General features: G+C 35.3%; 2 protein-coding genes across 4 annotated transcripts in view; one reads left to right on the top strand and one right to left on the bottom strand.

Moving 5' to 3' along the window:
• Window positions 1-4,666, bottom strand: part of LOC123552258 (arrestin domain-containing protein 3-like) — a 227,853-nt gene extending 223,187 nt beyond the window's left edge. For both annotated transcript variants that reach the window (XM_045341771.2, XM_045341769.2), the window contains exon 1: window positions 4,445-4,666. The gene's annotated coding sequence lies outside the window, so the exon portion shown is untranslated. The remainder of the gene's footprint in view (window positions 1-4,444) is intronic.
• Window positions 4,667-16,528: 11,862 nt separating this feature from the next.
• LOC123552257 (E3 ubiquitin-protein ligase SHPRH-like) overlaps window positions 16,529-21,386 on the top strand; it is a 41,272-nt gene continuing 36,414 nt past the window's right edge. For both annotated transcript variants that reach the window (XM_045341767.2, XM_045341766.2), the window contains exons 1-2: window positions 16,529-16,599; window positions 19,995-21,019. In XM_045341767.2, coding sequence (XP_045197702.2) covers window positions 20,212-21,019 — 808 coding nt within the window. In that variant the 5' untranslated portion in view covers window positions 16,529-16,599; window positions 19,995-20,211. The remainder of the gene's footprint in view (window positions 16,600-19,994; window positions 21,020-21,386) is intronic.

Genomic DNA, 21,386 nt, shown 5'->3' with positions numbered 1-21,386 from the left:
ATGCTGTTATATTGATACTGGCAGTATCTAATTAACTGGTATAAATACAAAGTAGGTAAAAACTAGAAAGTAAATCAGAAACAGCATATATATCCAGATAATAGTATATATTTTTAACATTTCATTAATATTTCAAATATGTAAGCTACTATATTCTTAATTAACCTATTCAAACAGCAGATGAAACATACAGATTATTTTCATTACTACTGTCATTTGGGAGAAATTTTAGCTCTGAATTTAAAAATCAATTTTATGTATAGTCAATTTAAGGGAAAAACTGTATAATTTGAAAAATAAATTTCTGACTTGAAGGGGCCTGTAAATAGCCTTTGCTACAGAAAGAAATAAGTTGTGAAAACACAATAGTGTATCAGGAAAACCATTTAGAAGAACAAGTTTCATTAATATTGAGCCAAAATTGTAACCTCTAGAGTGTTAACAGTCAAATTGTTGATGATGGACTGGCACAGGGTGATCACAACAGATCACCTTGAGCACTTTGTGCGCAGGTGAGCTAAAAATTTCAAGGCTGTTCTTCAATATTTTGTGCTTTCTTTTCTCAAACACTTTAAAACTTTGAACATCTCTGAACATCACTTATCAACTTTTTCATTAGAACTTGGAGCCTTAATATACCATAGATACCCATGTATAATGCACACCTGGGTATAATAAGCGTCCCTCATTTTAGCCCATATTTCTTGTAAAAAAAATTTTTTTTTGATCAACTTTGAGGTAGACTGAGAACAAAAGTAGAGTTTCATTGACACTGGTAATAAATTTGACCTCCATTTTGGAAAGCATTATTCATATTGGTCTCACTATGCTATCAATTTCTGTTATCTTTAAAATCAAACCTGGCAGTAAAATATTGCTATCTTTGCTGTTTCTTTTGTTTTAATTTAAATGTTTTTTGGTTTTCTTTTTTTCGTTTTTGTTACGTTAAATGTCACGCCAACACAATCATAGTTTTTATGGCGACTTTCCAGCTTCTGATGGTGGAGTAAGACACATGCTGCACATCCAGGCATTATTTTCATCAAAGACGGGCAATGGGTAGAACCACTGACCTGCCATAAGCCAGCTGGATGGCTTCCTCACATGAAGAATTCAAGCCCAAAGCAAGTCTTGAACCAGCAGTGTATCGTGAAGGGGCAAGCCAGCGGCCTTAACCACTTAGCCATGAATAATAATAATGAATAAATAGAAAGCAATTGCTTTCAATATCTCGAAGTGGCATCTTCAAATGACGTGAACTTCTCAGTTAAAAAGGATAACAAAAAGAGAGATGTCTATTGTTCTGATCTCTCAAAAAAAAACAGCTGGTAATTATAGGTAATTAGTACGACATCTCTTGTCAGTTTTGTTGTTCACATTTTGATCTTTGTTGAAAATAATACTTGGTACACCTTTAATCATTCTTATAATATTTATGATTTTTGATACTCTCATACTGTCAAATTCACACAGAATTAATTTTGTTTAAAAAATAAACCACTCGAAGGTAACAGCAGTATCACTATCACACTCGAAGGTAACAACAATATCTCTATCAGTTTTTAGCCTGAACAGTTTTAGCGAGAAGAGTAGTTTCCCTTTACCAGCTACAATGGTGAAATTTTTTAAACTAACTTATTTTGAAGTTGAAAAATTTTGTAAATTGTATAATATGCACCCACACTTTATGGGTAGTGTATTTTGGGCTGTTTTGGGGGCCAAAATTCTGCCTGATTCCCCTCTCCAAAAAGTTTGTTTTTTCCCCCATTTCTGGAAAAAAAATCCCCTCATAAAAAAGAATAATTTTATTTTTATTTTTATAATTTTTTTTTCATATTCCAAACAAAAACACTTTGCAGATATACATGATAATGTAAACTCAGAACTGTACCATTTAAAACACGAAACAATGAGTTTTTAAATCATTTTCTTTTCAAGTGTAACATATTTATGAAAAATATTTCTTTTATCAAAACACAATGTTTCCTTTATTTAAGTCATTACATGATCTTCTCCTCATGACGGGCCCCGCCACTATTCCCCCAAAACTGAAAAAACAAATCAAAAATGCTGAGAGGATAAAACAAGAGGGCCATGATGGCCCTATATCGCTAACCTGGTTAAATGGTTGCGATGAAGATTTGCATTTAAGCTTGACCCCGGGGTCATGATTTGAACAAACTTGGTAGAGATCCACTAGGCAATGCTACACACCAAATATCTAAGCTCTAGGCCTTCTAGTTTATTTCTAGACATTTTTTAGAAGATTTTCCTGTGTACAATTAAGTAACCTCTGGGGCGGGGCCAATTTGATGCCGGGGGTCATGATTTGAACAAATTTTGTAGAGGTTCTCTAGGCAATGCTACATGTCAAATATCTAAGCTCTAGGCCTTCTGGTTTATTTTTAGAAATTTTTTGAAGATTTTCCGATGTACAATTAAGTTACCACTGGGGCGGGGTCAATTTTACCCCGGGGGTCATGATTTGAACAAAGTTTGTAGAAGTCTACTAGGCAATGTTACATATCAAATAACTAAGATCTAGGCCTTCTGGTTTATTTTTAGCAAATTTATGAAGATTTCCCTATGTACAATCAAGTAACCCCTGGGGCTGTGGGGGGGGGGGGTCAAGATTTGAACAAATTTTGTAGTGGTCCACTAGGCAATGCTACATATCAAATATCTAAGCTCTAGGCCTTCTGGGTTTTTTTTAGAAAATTCTGAAGATTTTTCTATGTACAATCAATCAACCCCATGGGGCGGGGTCAATTTGACCCTGGGGGTCATTATTTGAATAAATTTTGTAGAAGTCTACTAGGCAATGCTACATGTCAAAAGTCTAAGATCTAGGCCTTCTGGTTTATTTTTAGAAATTTTTTGAAGATTTTCCTATATAAAATCAAGTGACCCCTGGGGCGGGGTCAATTTTGACCCCGGGGGTCATGATTTGAAAAAATTTTGTAGAGGTCCACTAGGCAATGCTACATGTTAGATATCTAAGCTCTAGGCCTTCTGGTTTATTTTAAGAAAAATTTTGAAGATTTTCCTATGTAAAATCAAGTGAACCCTGGGGCGGGGTCAATTTTGATCCCGAGGGTCATGATTTGAACAAATTTTGTAGAGGTCCACTAGGCAATGCTACATGTCAAATATTTAAACTCTAGGCCTTCTGGTTTATTTTTTAATTTTTTTTGAAGATTTTTCTATAGAAATCTATGTAAAATCAAGTGACCCCTGGGGTAGGGTCAATTTTGACCCCGGGGTCATGAGGTCCACTAGGCAATGCTACATGTCAAATATCTAAGCTCTAGGGCTTCTAGTTTTTGTGAAGAAGATTTTTTAAGATTTTCCTATGTAAAATCATGACCCCTCGGGCGTGGTCAATTTTGTCCCCGGGGTCATGATTTGAACAAACTTGGTAGAGGTCCACTAGGGAATGCTTCGCACCAGTTTTTCCTTTCGGTTGCCATGGCAACCAGAGTTCTGCATGGAATTTAATTCTTTGAACATTTTTTGTAGAGCTTCACCCAAGGAACATTCCTGTGAAGTTTGGATGGATTTGGCCTAGCGGTTTATGAGGAGACGTCGTTTAAAGTAAAAGTTTATGGACGGACAAAGGACACTGGACGCTGTACAGTGAGTGATCACAACAGCTCACCCTGAGCCTTTGGCTCAGATGAGCTAAAAAACTGTGCATTATACAAAGGTATCTATGGTAAAAATCATGTAACATGACATTGTCATTTAACACACGTTATAAGTAATTGAACCATTAGTGTATGAAATTATAATTACATACAAGCCTTAGAATTTTGACAAAGTTTCAGGAGTAAAAGATAAGTACATTGCATAACAGTTACGGATTTTAAACAAATATGACAATATTGTTAAAATTAAAAGGCATATATATGCAGCAAATCAAGGACTGAATATATCTATAGATGTCCTTGGTTTTTCATAAAGGTAGTCCATATCTGTCACAAATAAATTGAAGATAATACTTCAACAATTTTAGTAAGTTTTTGCCTGGCACAATAATATCACTTCAACCAGGTCTCTGATACATTTTCAAGGACATAAATATTTACATCCTCGATGTTTTTCAGTAAATACACTTGAACTATTATTATAGTGAAAAAGTCAAATTAAATATTTTTCACTGGTGCAAAAATACAAAATGGGTAAAAAGTGAAGACATTAAATAAAAAGAAAATTCATAACATAATTATGCCACTCATCTGGCAAAGATATTAGATTATACACTGAAACATACATGTATTCACAATAAAACATCTGTATTAAAGAGCAATAGATGCAGGTCTTAAATCTATACAACTTTACGGCAATTTACTTTAATTCAAAAATGCTTGTGTATCAATAGTAGATAGCATAAAACAGTTTATATAGAAACTTAAAGAAGGCGTACATAGAAAAATGTACTTGCCACTGACATGTCACTCCAAAACCAAATATTTTTCTTCAAAAACCTCGATCTTTTGACCTCTTTTCCACAGTCGAGGTAAAACGTATTCATCTACTAAAATATTTATAAGCGAAAATTAATAAACGTTTCTCTAAGTTTTGTCTTTAACAACTTATTGATTGAAATCCTGTTCGAAAAATGATTGGAAAAACTTCTACCTTTCTTTGCAAACTCTGCTTGAGTGTAAATGGTGCGATACAGCTAAGGGAAGTAACTTTGAAAAACTCATCACTAAAGTATAGGAATAGTTGCCGCGTTTATGTTTGTTCAGACTATATTTATTACCGACAGTGTGGCGTTATAGGAATTTAATATAAATATATTCATATTATATGAAGCCTGGAAGAAGTACATTAGCACAGTAAATTTCGTAGTTTTGAAACATGCAGACATAGACAGGTTAACCTTATTAAACATAATTACTTGCTCCATGGTCAAGTCCTGGAGGTAGTTGACTGTGCTAAGTATCTTGGCGTAACTTTCACTTATTAGCCCATGGAGTGGACTCCTTTAAGAAGGCCATTATGTCTATGTAATGTAGTATAGCCTTGTACATAGTTTTAGCAGGTTGTGTCAGCATGTAATTTGGCTGTCAGAGCGATTTCGGCTCAAAATTACTTCTTTTATATAATGTATTATATATGGGTAGTTGTTTTATCAACTTTTCTGCTTAAATTGCCACCCACATGACGTGATGATCAGTCTTGATCAAAGTCATTAATGGAAGAAAGAAAGAAAGAAAGAAAGAAAGAAAGTTAACAAAGATCGGACAGCGAAATTACAGGAGGTAACTAATTATTTAAGGATCGGTAAAGCGTCGGCACATCAGATTTTACACGCAAAATTAGGTATGAGCAAGTGCTTAGTGGGTGCCGAAACAGTTGACAGAAGACCAAAAGGCATCCAGGGGGACCATAGCAAAAGAACATTTGGGGCGTTTAAACCGTGACGAAAATAACCTTTGTTTTAAAAGTATTGTCACTAGGGATGAAATGCGGGTTCATTATGCTGAACCTGAAACAAAGGCTCAGTCAAAGCAGTGGAAACGAGCTGGTTCCCTACCTCACAAGAAGTTTAAGCTGTCTCTCTCAGTTGGCAAGGTTATGTTGGTTGCTTGTTGGGATTCAAGTGGTATAATATTGGCTCATTTCATGCCAAAAGGTCAAAATGTGATTGCTAAATGCTATTAAGAAGTAATTTTGAAAAAAAGAAACTCAAAGAAAAAGCTGCGTCCCAGGCCAGCCCAGAAAAATGTCTTTCTTTTGCGTGACAATGTCCCCGCTCACACTGCCTCATCTCCGGTAGAACTTAACAACTCCTTCAAATAGCAATTGTTGTCCCAGAATCTGTACCATCCAGACCTTTTGCCCTCTATGACTTTTATTTGTTTCTAGAACTGAAGAAAAGGCCCGCAGGGAATAATATGAGACCAGGGCGGTTTTGATTTCAGCAGTAAATCGGAACTACAGAAGTAGGCCTACGTCATAGTTTACAAAAGCTAACACGAAGATGGCAAAAGTTTATAGACGTAGGTGGAAATTACTTTAAATAGGAATAAAAGAAGTTTTAAAAAATATTGAACGGTTTTGAGAAGGAGCAAAAAGTCCGGGTATTTTCCGACCGTGCGTCGGATCTAGAAATCCTCTACCAATTTTATTCACATCAGCAATCAACAACTGTTGATTGTTATATATATGCAAATTATAAAACAAATGTTGTGTTATAACATATTGTATATATTGTAAAATATTGTTTATACATGTTATGCTGCAGTAGAGAAAATTAGTTGCCTTCCCGTAGCGGACTTATTACATAGCAATACCTTATACACTTCTTTTACATTGACATTTATAGGATTAAAAAAAATCTTCTTGTTCTAAATCCTCAAGGCCTAAATCTTAGATATCTAGCATGTAGTACAATATTATATTATCATTATTATTATTATTATTATTATTATTATTATTATACCACATTTAAATAGCACTCTTTTCATGCACATGTACACGTTCAAAAGTGCTTCACAGAAAAATTGCAGAAATACTAACAAATACGCATACAAAAATAATGCATTCCACATTAACAAAATTCATAAATGTAAAACGTATAGATTAAACAAGATAAACATACATACATATTTAAAAGTATTTAAGTTACCCTAGGATAAATACTGTTCTACGCAGTTTTATGAAGAAGAAGAAAAAAAGCATCAATATATCGGTCAGTTAACAAAATATTGTACAAAGAAGTGGGGTTTTAGCAGGCTTTTGAAAGCAGCTAGCGTGTCAGCTTCCCTGATCTTGACGGGAAGGGAGTTCCAACGCTTTGGAGCAGTGCACGAAAAGCTGCGATTGCCATACATCATGGTTTTAGTTTTTACATAACCAGTGACAGCGTGTGTTGTGATCTTAGGTTTCTGACCGGTTTATACACTTCAATCATATCCCTAATATAGGCAGGGGACTGATTGTGTAAAACCTTAAAGGTGTGGGTCAGAACCTTGTACTGCACCCTGTATTTTACTGGCAACCAATGGAGCTCCTTCAGAACCTGTGTTATATGATAGCGACGGGGCGTCTTGGTGATGACGCGAGCTACCGTGTTCTGGACATGTTGCAACTTGTTAAGAGTGCTGTTTGGAATACCACTTAACAAGGCATTACAGTAGTCTAACCGTGAAGTAACCAGGCTGTTGATAAGGGTCTTTAATTGTGGCATCACTGGTAAGATACCGTCTGATGTGACCTGTTCTTCGAAGTTGTGCATATCCAGCCCGGCACACAGAGTTGACTTGTTGTTCCATATCCATATTGTTGTCAAGTACTGCACCATGATTCCTAACACATTTTGTGAATTTTATCACAGAGTCACCGACCTTCACAGAGACGTCATCAATGTATTGGAATTACGCTTTGATGTGAATAGCATTACCTTTGTTTTATCAGCATTGAGCTTTAGCATGTTGCAATGCATCCACGAGACAATTTCAGCCAGACAGCTCTCAATGCGACACAAAGCCTCACTTCTAGCCACAGCCTCTATCGGCTTAAAGGATAGGTATAATTGAGAGTCATCGGCGTAGAAATGGTGAAGAAGTCCACGACGTCTGCATATGGCACCCATGGGTTTAGTGTACATGATATTCTTTTGACCAAGCACTGATCCCTGGGGCACACTGTATTTCATCAACATAGGCGTCGACAACTCACCGTCAACGCACACAGTTTGATAGTGGTCACTAAGATATGATGACATTCATGCAAGTGCTTTGTCTGTGACTCCAAAATGATGTTCGAGTCGGTGTAACAGTGTTTGGTGGTCAATCGTGTCGAAAGCTGCAGACAGATCGAGTAGCACGAGGACTGTTACGGAATTTTGGTTGAGAGATGTGAGGACGTCATTCTATACCTTTATCAAAGCCGACTCAGTTGAATGAAACCTTCTGTAAGCAGACTGCAGTCCCTCATGTAGCTTATTTTCACTCACATGCCGCTCAAGACGCGCATCTACTACCTTTTCTAAGATTATTGAAATGAAAGGGAGGTTAGACACAGGCCTGTAGTTTTTGAGAATGTTTGGTTCAAGACCTGGTTTCTTAAGCAGGGGCTTTATCCTAGCACTTTTAAACTCTTTTTGGTACATAACCTAATTTCATTGATGTATTTATGATGTTTGTTATCAACGGGAAGAGCTCATCGAGACATTTCTTCAAAAGCCATGTTTGTAAAGGGTCAAGTTCACAGGATTTGTTTGGAGATTTTGTATAATTTGTTTTATCTCTTCTACAATCAGTTTGGCTGTGCGAAATAATGTCATTCCTAATGTTTTCAATTTTCTCGATGAAAAAGTCACTAAACTTCTGCAAAAGTACCCTTGATGATGAGCTAGAGGGACGGGAAGCATCATGGCTGTCTCCTAGTAGATTTTTGGTTATCTTGGCCAAACTTTTATGGTCAGTGCCACACGACTTCACCTTCTCAGAGAAGTAGTCGGTTCGGGCCTGAATTAGGAGTTTATTCATGGTAGCACATTGGTCCCTATAAAGTTGATGGTCGACTGTTAGTTTAGATTTACGCCATTTCTGCTCAAGCTTGCGTTTCAAGTGTTTAGCCTCATGAAGTTCTTCTGTGAATCACGGACAGCTAGGTCGAAGAACAATAGTTTTTGTGCGTAAGGAAGCATGTTTATATATCAGTAAGGATAATCCTTTTGAATATGCATTTACTAGCTGATCCACGTGTGTGCCTTCTGGAAACGTATTTACTTCAAGGAACGCTGAGATGTCTTGTCTGAAAGAACTTACGTCAATAGAGCGTAATTTCCGAAATGAAACTGGCTTCCGTATCGGAGCTGGTTTTGTGGCACAGGCGTTGAAGTGAATTGCATAGTGTGATCCTGTGACATATTACCAGTATTGTCACAAAGACCTGGATCGATGACCTCGACACATGATATTATTTTGCTGTCTTTCCTAGTTATTACAACATCTAATGTATGACCGCGGGCATGGGTTGGTTCGTTCACATGTTGATGCATACCACATGACTGAAGTACACTTTTAAATCTGACAACATCTCGGTCTGATGGAATATCGAGATGGAAATTCATGTCTCCCACAATGATGATGTCTTTATCAACTGTAGAATACCTGCCGAGGAAAGTAGGCCATTCTTCGTCTAAGAACACACTAGTCTTTAAACCGTTTTGTTTTGTTGGTGGTGCTCGGTATATCACAGCCACTCGTGCAGAAAATCCATTGATGATCAAATTACAATCCATGTTTTCAAATTGTTTAAAATCTTTGTCACGACTAGATGCAACAACACGAAGAGTAAATGCAGATTTATGTATGAGAGCCACACCCGCTCCACGGCTGCCGCCGCACCGTGCAACATTTTTAATTGAATATCCATTCGGTACAAGTTCGCCAATACACGTTTTATCCAGGGTAGTTCCGAGCCAAGTCTCAGTGAGTGCTACCAAATCAAAATCATTTGAAACTATAAAATCACACAGAGAAATTGTCTTATTTTTGACAGATCTTGGGTTGAAACTGCATAAACGAATTTTCTTCTCACTTCTTCCTGTTGTAATGGATTCACATCTAATTTTGGTAACATTTTTGGTATTTTGCTGATGAATTTCAAGATTTTGGCTATATACAATTTGAACCGTTTATGCAGTGGTCGAACTATAATTGTGATTGCTTCAGGCAGTACTTGTTTATACAAATGGACCTCTACATTGACTTAACTTTATGTTATTTATTTATTTTGTTGGGTTTAACGTCGCACCGACACAATAATAGGTCATATGGCGACTTTCCAGCTTTGATGGTGGGGGAAGACCCCAGGTGCCCCTCCGTGCATTATTTCATCACGAGCGAGCACCTGGGTAGAACCACCGACCTTCCGTAAGCCAGCTGCATGGCTTCCTCACATGAAGAATTCAAAGCCCCGAGTGAGACTCGAACCCACATCGATGAGGGGCAAGTGATTTGAAGTCAGCGACCTTAACCACTCGGCCACGGAGCCCCCCTTAACTTATGTTTACCTCCTCTTGTACCTCTGTATTTTAAAATACCTTACTGTTTTATTGTTGTTAAAGAGAATTCCTATAGTTTTTTTCCTTTCATATAATTTTTTTCAAATTCACATTTATGATAGGAAAATTTGCGCTGAAAACAATGAACAAATAAAAACAATAGGCCACTAGGCTTGTTTTCATGAAAAATTGTTCTAAACACACCCACTGTTGCTGAAACTGCCAGCGATTTTTCAACATTTTCATAATTTTCTGCTTTTTTATAAACACCAACCAAAATATACATCAAGACAGCATAATAAGGTTTATTCTTTTTACAGATTTTATTGTATACTTATTTGATATCATAGTCATATTTGTAATACTATATCTTCAATATCCTTACAATAATGGGTACAAATTAAAAAAATAATATTGTTTCGTATTCACTTTTGTGAACTTTTTTCAATGAAAAGTACCCATAGTGAAGAACAGTTTTTTAGATTTTGAAGAAAACTCTTTCATAGAATTTTTTCCTATTTTTCTTGTGTATAGATAATTGTATTGTGAGCATAAAAATGGCTAAAAATGTATGGGCTACCAGACTAAATTTTTTGTTAAGATCGCTAGAATACAACACCTCTTCGGACGGAAAATGGCGCGCACCTTGCCAAATTGATTACATGTATGTCTGCTAAAAGTTAAAAAAATAAAAATTCTTAATTCTTTCTATAATCCAATACTAAATAACCTGAAAGGTGATATTGTTTTATCAGTACTAAGTCACTTGCCTTACATTATATGAACTCCACTGTCTTTGTACTAAAATGCGATGTGAAAACACAACCACAAAAATGGCAAGATACCTGTCAGGCATGATACTTGTCAATATGACATAAACCAGTATCAACATTTGATTACAGATAAAAACTTATCAAAAATGTTATTTCATTCAAGATTCCTCATATTTAAGATTGTCTGTCACATATTTCAACAAATGTTGACTTCACTTCAACATCTGGCCGAGATTTCCTCCGGTCATATCAAGATTGTTCAATCATACCCCTGAGGTCAAAATTGGCCCTATCCCGGAGTTCACTTGTTTTACGTAGCATTATACAGGAAAATCTTCTTGTTTAAAACCGTGCTGTCTAAAGCATGTAGTATGGTGTAGTGGTCCTCTACATAGTTTGTTCAGATTATGCCCATGTGGTTGAAATTGACACCGCCCTGGGATTCACTGGTTTTACACTGACTTATACAGGAACATCTTAAAACTTTCTGGTTTAAAATCTCAAGGTCTAGCGCTAGGATAATTGGCATATACATTGTGTAGATGTCCCCTACCAAAAAATCATGTACCAATTTGAGTCAGGTGAGAGATATATACGGCAATCATTACCCTCTTGTTATAGTTGCCATCCCTAAAAAACCCTGAACGTTCTATTATTTGGAGTAGCATCAAACAACTACAATATCTCTTATACAAAATTCAATACAAAGACACTTTTCAGAGAAAAAGAATATTTGTAATAATCAAAATAAATAAAAGTCCGACAGTAATTTACAAGTATCTACATATCCGCTTATCAACTCTTTATGAGGAAAACATGAGACCTTACTTCTAAGTTGGATTCTGTGAAACCACAAGTGAATCATGAATTTTCCAGCTTGAGAACAGTTAGTTACGTAATTATGGGCTACATTTCCTTTCTTTAAATACATACTGTAACGGACAGATTGAAAACAATTAGTAATGTTACCACTCCCTGGATACTTTTATCATTGATAAGTCATAGTGAGGTTTATGAATGGAACGAACTATTTTCTGCAGCGCTATGACTTCTTTTGGATGTTAGATCATAATAAGGATTCTATAATTTTCAGAAGGATATTTATAACTCTGGTATATCTAGTAGATAGTCAAACCACAAAAAAATAAGTCAAGCGCATTAGTGCAGCGAATTTCTTATTAAAGTTCTTGATGCTTGCTTGAAAGATAATATCTTATATTTCTGATCCAGGCTTGAACAAGTTAAAACGTGAAACAATCGATGGAACACCGATAATAACAAACTTAATCTATTTATAAGAGCGATCACCTATACTTTAAAAAAAAAAAGAAAGAAAGAAAGAAAGACAAATAACCATAAGCTGTGGAGTAAATTTAAGAAAATACTAAAATCTGTAAAAAGATCCTTGGAAGCATAGAACGCAACCAAGTAAAATAATAGCAGACCCGTCTTAACTGAATCTCTTCATGAGAAGTAATGAATTTTGCAACACACTTCACGCCCTTAGCACCGGCTTAGCAGAATTATTTTATAGTGAAACTATTATCTATATGTGTTTTCCTCTAAACTATATACAGACTAATAAAGAACTCGATATATGACTCAACAAGTGTCTTACCCTTCAAATATCAAATATCAGACTGTGTGCTGTTACCGTGAATTGCCAATCCCTAAAGTTTTATCTATGCTAGCTACAATAAAGCCTGGGGGCCTCATGGCCGAGTGGCTAAGGTCTCTGACTTTGAATCATTTGCTCCTTATTGATGTGGGTTCGAGCATCGCCCTAGGCGTTGAATTCTTCATGTGAGGAAGCCATCCAGCTAGCTTACGGAAGGTCAGTGATTCTACCCAGGTGCCTGCCCGTGATGAAATAATGCACGGAGGGGCACCTGGAGTTTTCCTCAACCATCAAAAGCTGGAAAGTCGCCACATGACCTATAATTGTGTCGGCGTGCCGTTAAACCAGGCGAAAAAAAGAAGAAAGAACTTCAGTAAAGCCTGATGTGGTGCTTTGAAATGAATTTTGGTTAATGCCAAAAAAAATTACTCCCCCCCCCCCCCCCCCCCCCGCCCCTCACCCTGATTACAATGTTTACTTGAATGACAGAAAAAGGTAGAGAATCAGGTGGTGTTTTTATTTTAATGTCTAAAAAGTTCAAAAGTGTTTCACCTTCTGAAGTAAGCCTAACTAAGAAATTATATGGGTACTTAAAAAAAAACAGAAAGGAAAGAAAGATTTGCTTGTTTTTAGTGCATACAGGCCTGACAAGGACTATAGATGCATGGATGAATAAGAACGAACTATTAGCCTATAGATCAACTAAACAGCACAACTATCATAGGTTGGACCTGAATCTTGGTTATATAAGCTGGCAATCATAAAACTGTTAACGCAGGTACCCAACACAGAAGCAGGTTACAATCTTTTAGATTTTGCTGATTCCTATTGTTTCACTTAGATGATAACTGAACCTACCAGAGTTACTAATACTGTTCGCAATTTACTTGACATTGTGCTCTTGTCAGATCCTACTTTTACGGAAACTGTAAAAAATTATTCCTAGTTCAGAGATCATTGAATTCATTTTGTTAACATTTTTTTCACTAACTAGAATCATTCCAAAAGCAAAACACAACATTTTATTGTTTGATAAGGCAAACTGGTCCGAATTTAAAAGAAGCTTAAGAAATTTTGCCACTCAAAATTTTCTGCAAACTTTAACTGTACATGATTTATGGAATTTTAAGAAAAAGTTAAAAGATTAAGTTTCCAGTCATATGCAGTAAAGTTAAGAAAAGCAAAAATCTCTGTTTTCTAAACTTAAACTTAAAAGGATTAAATCTTAGATTTATAAGAAAATCGAAATGTTTACTGGGACTACATGACTAATATTGCTTCAACGGTAGTTCTGAAGAACATAAACATGATACAGCAAAAGGTTTCTAGTGTATTATAAACAGTTAATGCAATGATTCTTGTGGCGTTGCTCCATTAAGAGAAAATGGTGATTTAAAATCTTATATAGACAATTTTCTTCTGTTCTCACAAATGATCCCGACCATAAACTACCAAACCTTGGACCATATGTCTGAAATAAATGTAACAGAAAATCGTGTAAGAAAGATTGTGGAAAACCTAAACCCATACCAAGCAGTGGTCAAGATCAGATTGAACATAAAGTTTTAAAAGAATGTTCAAATACAATAACACCAATTTTTACTCAATAAACCTCTTAACATTGGTTCTGTACCCTCAGAATGGTCCGAGGCTTATGTAAAAAAACACAAAGATAAATATGCCAGTTCCAAAAACGCAACCTCCCCAAATAGCAACTCCCAGCATAAGGACGTGCTCTCGACCAACACACACACACACTCACGCACGCATACGTACACACACACACACACACACACACACACACACACACACACACACAGAGGCGCGAACGCGCGCGCACACACACAGGAGCGCGCGTTCGCACGAACACGCGCACGCACACACGCACACTCACACGCACAAGCATACGCACACAAACCAAAACCAGCTTGATGTTGCCATCATGGATTTCTTCAAAGCCTTTGATGAAGTCCACCGTGACCGACTGCTGCTTAAATTAGCCCATTGCGACAGCAGGGTCTCTACTTATTCTTCTGTAAAAGCATTTCCAGATCATCGAACTCAAAACGTTGTGAACGAGAGGGCAACCTCCAGCTCGACTCCTGTTATATCAGACGTACCTCAAGGGTCCGTCTTAGTATTTCTCCTATTTCTGCTTTACATAAATGACCTATCTGCGTCTATGTCTTCCAGCGTACGTCTTAAAATTTGCAGTTGTCTGTGTAACTTACCGGACTATTAATTGGAAGACCTATTCAGCTCAGCTGCAAAGGGACCTGTACAGTTTATCATTATGGAAGCAGAAATAGAAGACGTCTTTCAATGTAAACCTATAAATACAGTCTACACCTTGCACAATCATTATCTGTCTGTTGCCAGTCAAGCCACCTATTTAGGCGTTGAAGTAACATCAAATTTATCTTGGTCTCCGCATGTAAATAAAATTTATTATAAAGGTAGTCAGAGCTTAGGTCTCTTAAAAAGTAACATACATTATTCTAAAAGTTCACCAAGGGAGCTGCGTATAATACTTTTGTGGACCAACTTTAGAATACTGTTCTAGTGTATGGGACCCTTACCAAGAGAATGATAGACAAACTATAAAAACATTTTAAGACAAGCTGCAACATTTGTAACAAACAGTCTCAAATATCACACTACCAGTAAATGGTTTAAATTGGAATTGATTACAATTGAAAAGACAATACAGTAGACTAATTTTATTTCACAAAATAGTTTATTATCATGCAGATGTTGATCCTAAGCAATAAGTTAATTTCACACCATACACAAGACAGTCCAAACACTACAATCGTTTGGCATTTCAGATACCATATACAGTACTACAGCTGATTATTACAAAATCATTATTTACTAGATGAAAAACAAATATACCATCTCATGTAGTCAGTGTTGAAACTGTCACCGGATTCATGTCGACACTGGCTACATTGGTGTTTACACCATAATTCCAGTATAAATAATTTTGCTTTTATCATGTTTTAACCATATTAACGTCTTCCTTTCTGCAGAATAGTTTATGTGTGTATATATATATTGTAGTTTACTGTGTTATAGGTGTTTGTACCTTTTTATCAAAACTGCTAGGAATCACTAGGTGGACTGAGTAGCCTAGGAAACCTGACAGACTTTTACTTTGTTCTAACCCCCTACGCATGACCATAATAAATGTGTCATTATTGTAAATGATGATGATGATGATGAAATATACAGAGATAGATAGACAGATGAAAGCGAGTTTTCAGAATGTTTTAAATGGTGAAACAATTTTGTTCAGATTAGCAACTAGCATATATTGGTTCACGCACTAATATAAGCGTGCAAAATACCGCTGCATGTTGGTACAAATCCCACAACACACTAAAGTAACTGTTAATACTTGAATACAAGGGTTGGGTGCCTGACGAAGATGCTTATTAATTTTGTCTGCTGACGATTAGAGAGTTTTAAGTTCTAGTTTTTAGCTGTTTATCTGTGTTCTAATATTGAATCCATGTGTATGCTTCATTATTTTCTTAGTTTGCAAACTGCATGTACTTTATTTTAAGCTTTTTACCCATTTCTGTCATTGCATGTGCTTGAATATTTTGATTTTAGTTATTTATTACTTGGATATAGTATATTTATTTATTTACTTAACCTAATGTATTCTTATTTAAAATTCTTATTTCCATAGTCTTAAACAAACAGTACTTATTACCTTTGTCTTTCAAGATGTACTGTCTTTCAGCTCTTAATTTATAACAATTATGATATATGTAAAATGTGTAATTTAACATGTTGATTTCTATATATAAATATGTCGGTCAAATTCTATACATAGCTTATGTTTAATATAATGTTAATTTATCTACCGACAAAAAATAAATAAATTTGACTTGACTTAATTACACCAATTCATTTAAACTAAACAACAAAACTTAATCAAAAGTAGTTTCAATGTTCGCTGAAATATTTCGTGTTTGTGCGTAATCAAAGTATTTCATAAAATAATCATTTAAGAAAAAATGTATAAGTAAATAACTGTAAGAAATTATGCAAAAACGCGCAATTATGCACGGTACGGCACAGGAAATAGGAACACCTATACGGATTGGTTCGTAATTTATCGTGTTGTGCAAGTCGCAAAATTTTTTGTTTCCCGACAGATACAACTGCAGGTAGTTTGTTATTAATGAATCAGTGGCTTAAATTGCATATGCATTTTCCACTCTGTTCATACCTGAAATTTTAGATATACTGTAGAAATGTTGAAGAAAATTTAGAAAGTCATACATTTTCGCGATCGGCAAACAGATGATTGCAAATAAAATTTGTTTAAATTGCTTTGTATGGTTTGACAGTGCTGTTTTCAATCGTACTGTACAACAAGATAACGAAACTCAATTAACTGCAATATAGAAATATTTACAGTTGTTTTATTCAATATATTTTAAAGTGTGATAGCGAGTTGTATTGTAGCCTATTGATCAGGTCGGATATCCGGGCACTTCAGCGTATCGCGTTGCGTAGCAACAAGCGGAGGTGACAGCAAACGCTAAATTGTAATTGAAAAGCGTTTCGTGTTTCACTAGTGCTGGTTGTTTTTCTTTGCTTAAAGTAAAATTTTGGGCAATATTAATAAGTCAGTGAATTTATAATGTAGCATAATGTTCCAGAAATCAGTCCTGAGAAAGAAAACTTTCTTTTTTAGGTTTCAGATGTGATATTCATCATTGATCCGTGTAAGCTGCAAGGTCCCATATTTGTGACGGACTGGAGGAAAATCATAATTTAAAAAATCGGAGGTCTTTTAAAAATAAATAAAATAGAGAATCTAGCTCACCCAATTAGGTTTCTCCATGTGTTTCACTTTTCTCGTTTTATTTTGTAGCCTGCCATTAAAATAGTTCTGAAAGCCAGATAGTTTAAACTGTGGTGTCAAAAGTGATTCAGTCACGCCAGATTTAATTAAATCAACACCTCTTACCTAAATTCTGATTCGTGTGAGATTTAATGAGAGGTGTCATAATTTAAAGCTTAATAGTCTAGTACATAATGCGTAAATACTGGAGAAGGGATTTTTTCTCCCTCGGAGCATATCAGGATCACAATATCTTTATCTGCATTTATAACACAAAGGGATTTTTTATATGTTACAATTGTTTTAAATGTAATATGACATCTAGAGCTTACACGTGGAGATAAAATGATATATAATAACTGCATGCTAGCTTCTTTTTACGAAAAGCCAGGACGTATCAATAAATTGATGACTAACATTTACGAAAATACTGATCTCTGCTTTGTAGTAAATTGTCAATTATTTAAAACTGTGAACGATAATTTGCATCCATATTTTTTGTTAATTGTTAGACTGTCACAATTGACTGCTTCCACATACCACAAAATTAAAGCATTCCTTCCAATCATAAGTCATAAATCACTATGGAAACCAATCAGTATGTGGTATATTAATTAATGAGAATCAGTTTTGACCAGTTCCTAATGACTATCACTAATTAATAGATTGATTTCCTGTTTGTTTTATCCCTCTGATGTACCCCTTCGGGGCCTTATGGTAATTTCCTGTCTTATCCGTTTGATGTATGCCTTCAGGGTCTTATGATATTTTGAAGATGCACATTATTGTTATTTGTGTGTCAACTGACAAAGGGATTAATAGAGCTACTACATAAAAAACTTAATTAATACACATGCCTGAGCATATAGTTCATTTGAAATTTTAAAATCAATTCACCAAACTAATTTTTGACAGGAAGGACATTTCTTCAAAACAAAAAACTGCAATTAAGATCTACATAGAATAAAGTATAAGTTGACAGCTTTATTTAAATGACTTTCATACTTCATGTACTTCGATGTACATTTATAGCATTACATAAAACTAAATGAAATATATCGCACAAAATACATTTCAGAAATATCAGAAATGGCAACGGTATAATTATTTCAGAGCATTAAAACATTTAGAAAATCAGCTTATTTTAAAAAGACATAAAAGAAATCAGAAAATTAATTTACTTATTTATTTGACCTGTTCATTCTTGAAAAAAAACATTCTTTCACTTAAAAGATTATCTGAAAGATGAAAGAAACAACTGCTATGATTTTAAGCAAAGTTGAATAAAAAAAATGTTATGTTCTAAGATATTTAGTTTAGTTTAATACATGTACTTATATATGCAAACTGAGAAAATGTTGAATAATCTTGGAAACTTATTATAGCTGACCTGTAACGCTGAAGAGCTGACAATACCTAATGTGTCACTTTTTCCAGACCGTTTTAAAATGCCACAAAATCAATTATTACAAAAACCGTACTTGTTTTGAAAAATATATAGATTGTACCATAGCGTAAGGACTGTATATAATAAAAAAATGACTCTTGATTTGTTTTATTTGAAAATAAAAACATCGCAACCCACACGGCTAGTTAATCCGCTACGAATTGCCGGGTCCTGCTTTCACCTCCAAGGTGATTTGCATAATCGATTGCTCCGGATGTGACATCATGCCGACCTTATCAATTGACCACATCAACATTATAGGATAAATCCCGTTTTCCGGTATTTCCATAAATAGGGTCAGGGGGGCTGGCAAGATTAACCGATATAAAGACCGTGTACAATATTAGCAACTATTTTTGCCAGAAGATAAGGATTTAGGAATGCTCTTACTTTCTCACAATGGAAGTACTAGTCTACGAACCCGGCAACATTTTTTTTGCAAAAATAATCTTGTTTACCGTGAAAAATGCGAATAATTTCACACCTTCGGTATCAAGCTACAGAAGCGGCAGTGTAGAATAAAAGATTAAATTTCAAAGTAAACTTTGAGTTTGAGGATATTTTTGCTACATCTTAATTACAACAATGTTTAATGATAATCTGCAATACTTTTTTTATTCATTTTCTTTGTTTAAAACTTGAAAAAAGGATAATCTAAACACTACCGCCATGTAGCGTAATGGCCGATATCCCCCTCACCTTAAAACCGGGAACGGGCGTTTATTGGTGGTTAATACTGGAAAACGGGATTTATCCTATAATGTCGATATCGAGAATATATCTCTTGCTGCTATTAACAGTGCCTTATGTGGAATTTTAGGTACCCAAAGTCGTCATGCATAAAAATAGCAAGCTAATTGCAGGGAAAAATGGGAAACAAAATTTATCATGTTTAAAAATAGCAGTCACATTGTTGTTCTGGTAACTAATCAGTCTAATGTGATAAATATATTTTCGTTCATATGAGAAAGGTACATGTACATGTATGTCCAAGATGCGGCTCCTTGTTGAAGTTGTTCTGACTGAAACTTTTGTTTATTTATCAACGTTAAAATTAAATAATATACCAGTCCATATAATATTGACTGGTTCCCTTTATTTCATCATTTGGAAATGAAAGTGCTACACAATCAGTTTATAATTGCACAACACTTTACTGGTTCCTAGCCTCAGTAAAAGATAATTATATAAACTTAACGTTTGTTCAAAATTTTATTGGCAGACAGGCAGGCTGGTAAATTGTGATATATTATTCTTTTTTTCAGAGAACAGGTCATTTGTTTTGGCAATTGTGAAATGTGACCTGTGAAAGGAGCAAGATAAATGTTGATGTGTAAATGGATTTAAAAAAATAAAAAATGATTGTCATGATTAATGGAAAAGTATAGACCGAAAAGTGTTTGTATGAAAGAAAGTATAAATTGAAATGAAATGTTGTAATAAAAATTAGTGATAGGGGAAAGATAAGATTTTTCATACAACATGGGAAAACGGAAGCAAAGTGCACCACAAAAGGCAGGTGAAGACAAAAGAAAATGTCTGACTTGGAATATGATGGACAATGCTGAAGCTAATAAAGCACCACTCATTGAAGATGCTGTTGAAAACAGTGTGTATGCAGATGTCACAGTTACAGATACAAATGTATCCAATCCAGAGAAAGGGAAGGTTACAGATTTATCAGTAGCTCCTGGAAAGAGTTCTAGTTTTGACGAAGCAGGTCCATGTTACAGAAGAGACAGTTTGTTAGATACTTATGAACTGCATAAAGAAAATTGTTTATTTGGTATTCCTATTTTGTCAGAACTGAGAATCAAGGAAGGGTCCTGGAAATGTGTGCTAGCTGAGTTTGAGATAAGATTTTCACCCTTTCCAGTCTTTGTTCCTTTACCTACAGATAGCTTACCAGATGTGACACAGTTCACACTTCATGTTAGTGATCAAGGTGAAAAGAATCTACTGAGTTATGAAATATTTGAGCAAGGAGAGCGTACACCGAGTGGGAAAAGAGGCGTGAAGCTCAGAAGAAGCTCATCATTGCGTGATGTTCAGTTTTGGTTGGTAGACACTGACTTACCTCTTGAGTGTTTAGAGGCATTGAAATGTAAAAGTTTCCAAGTGGTCATTAACAGGTTCGAGCCTAGGGATAAGTGTATTACACTGAAAGTTTTTGGAACTGAAACTGTGCTTTCACGGTTATCTTGTCCAGGTGAAGGTGTGAGAACAACAAAACAACAGAATCACTCATTGAAAGTTCTGATGCAGCATTTCTATGGAATTTCTGTGCCAGGTATTTATAAATTTGCACTTCGTGGGCTGAGCGCGAAACTATTGTAACTGTATATAAATAAAGAACAAGATACAATAGTTTCGCGCTTAGCCCTCGACTTGTCTGTGTATATAACTGTTAAAAATTCAAAAATGATATAGTACATTTTTTCAGAAAAAGTTCTGTAATGAAACACTGCCTTTTCATGTTCCTTTACACAATACTTAAGTCATTACTGCTGAGTGTTGCCGTATTATAAATTTCATTTCTATCATTTTGTCATGTTGTGTGGGGGACCTAGTTTCTTGCAACAAAACCAGTCTTAACTGGTTCATTCCAGTAGAAAACTGGTTCTGTGGCAAGAAACTAGGTCGGCCACACATGACAA

This window comes from Mercenaria mercenaria, chromosome 4 (genome assembly GCF_021730395.1).
Source record: "Mercenaria mercenaria strain notata chromosome 4, MADL_Memer_1, whole genome shotgun sequence".
Taxonomy (NCBI): domain Eukaryota; kingdom Metazoa; phylum Mollusca; class Bivalvia; order Venerida; family Veneridae; genus Mercenaria; species Mercenaria mercenaria.
The sequence above is the reverse complement of the archived record's forward strand: the minus strand, read 5'-3'. Positions and strand labels throughout refer to the sequence as shown.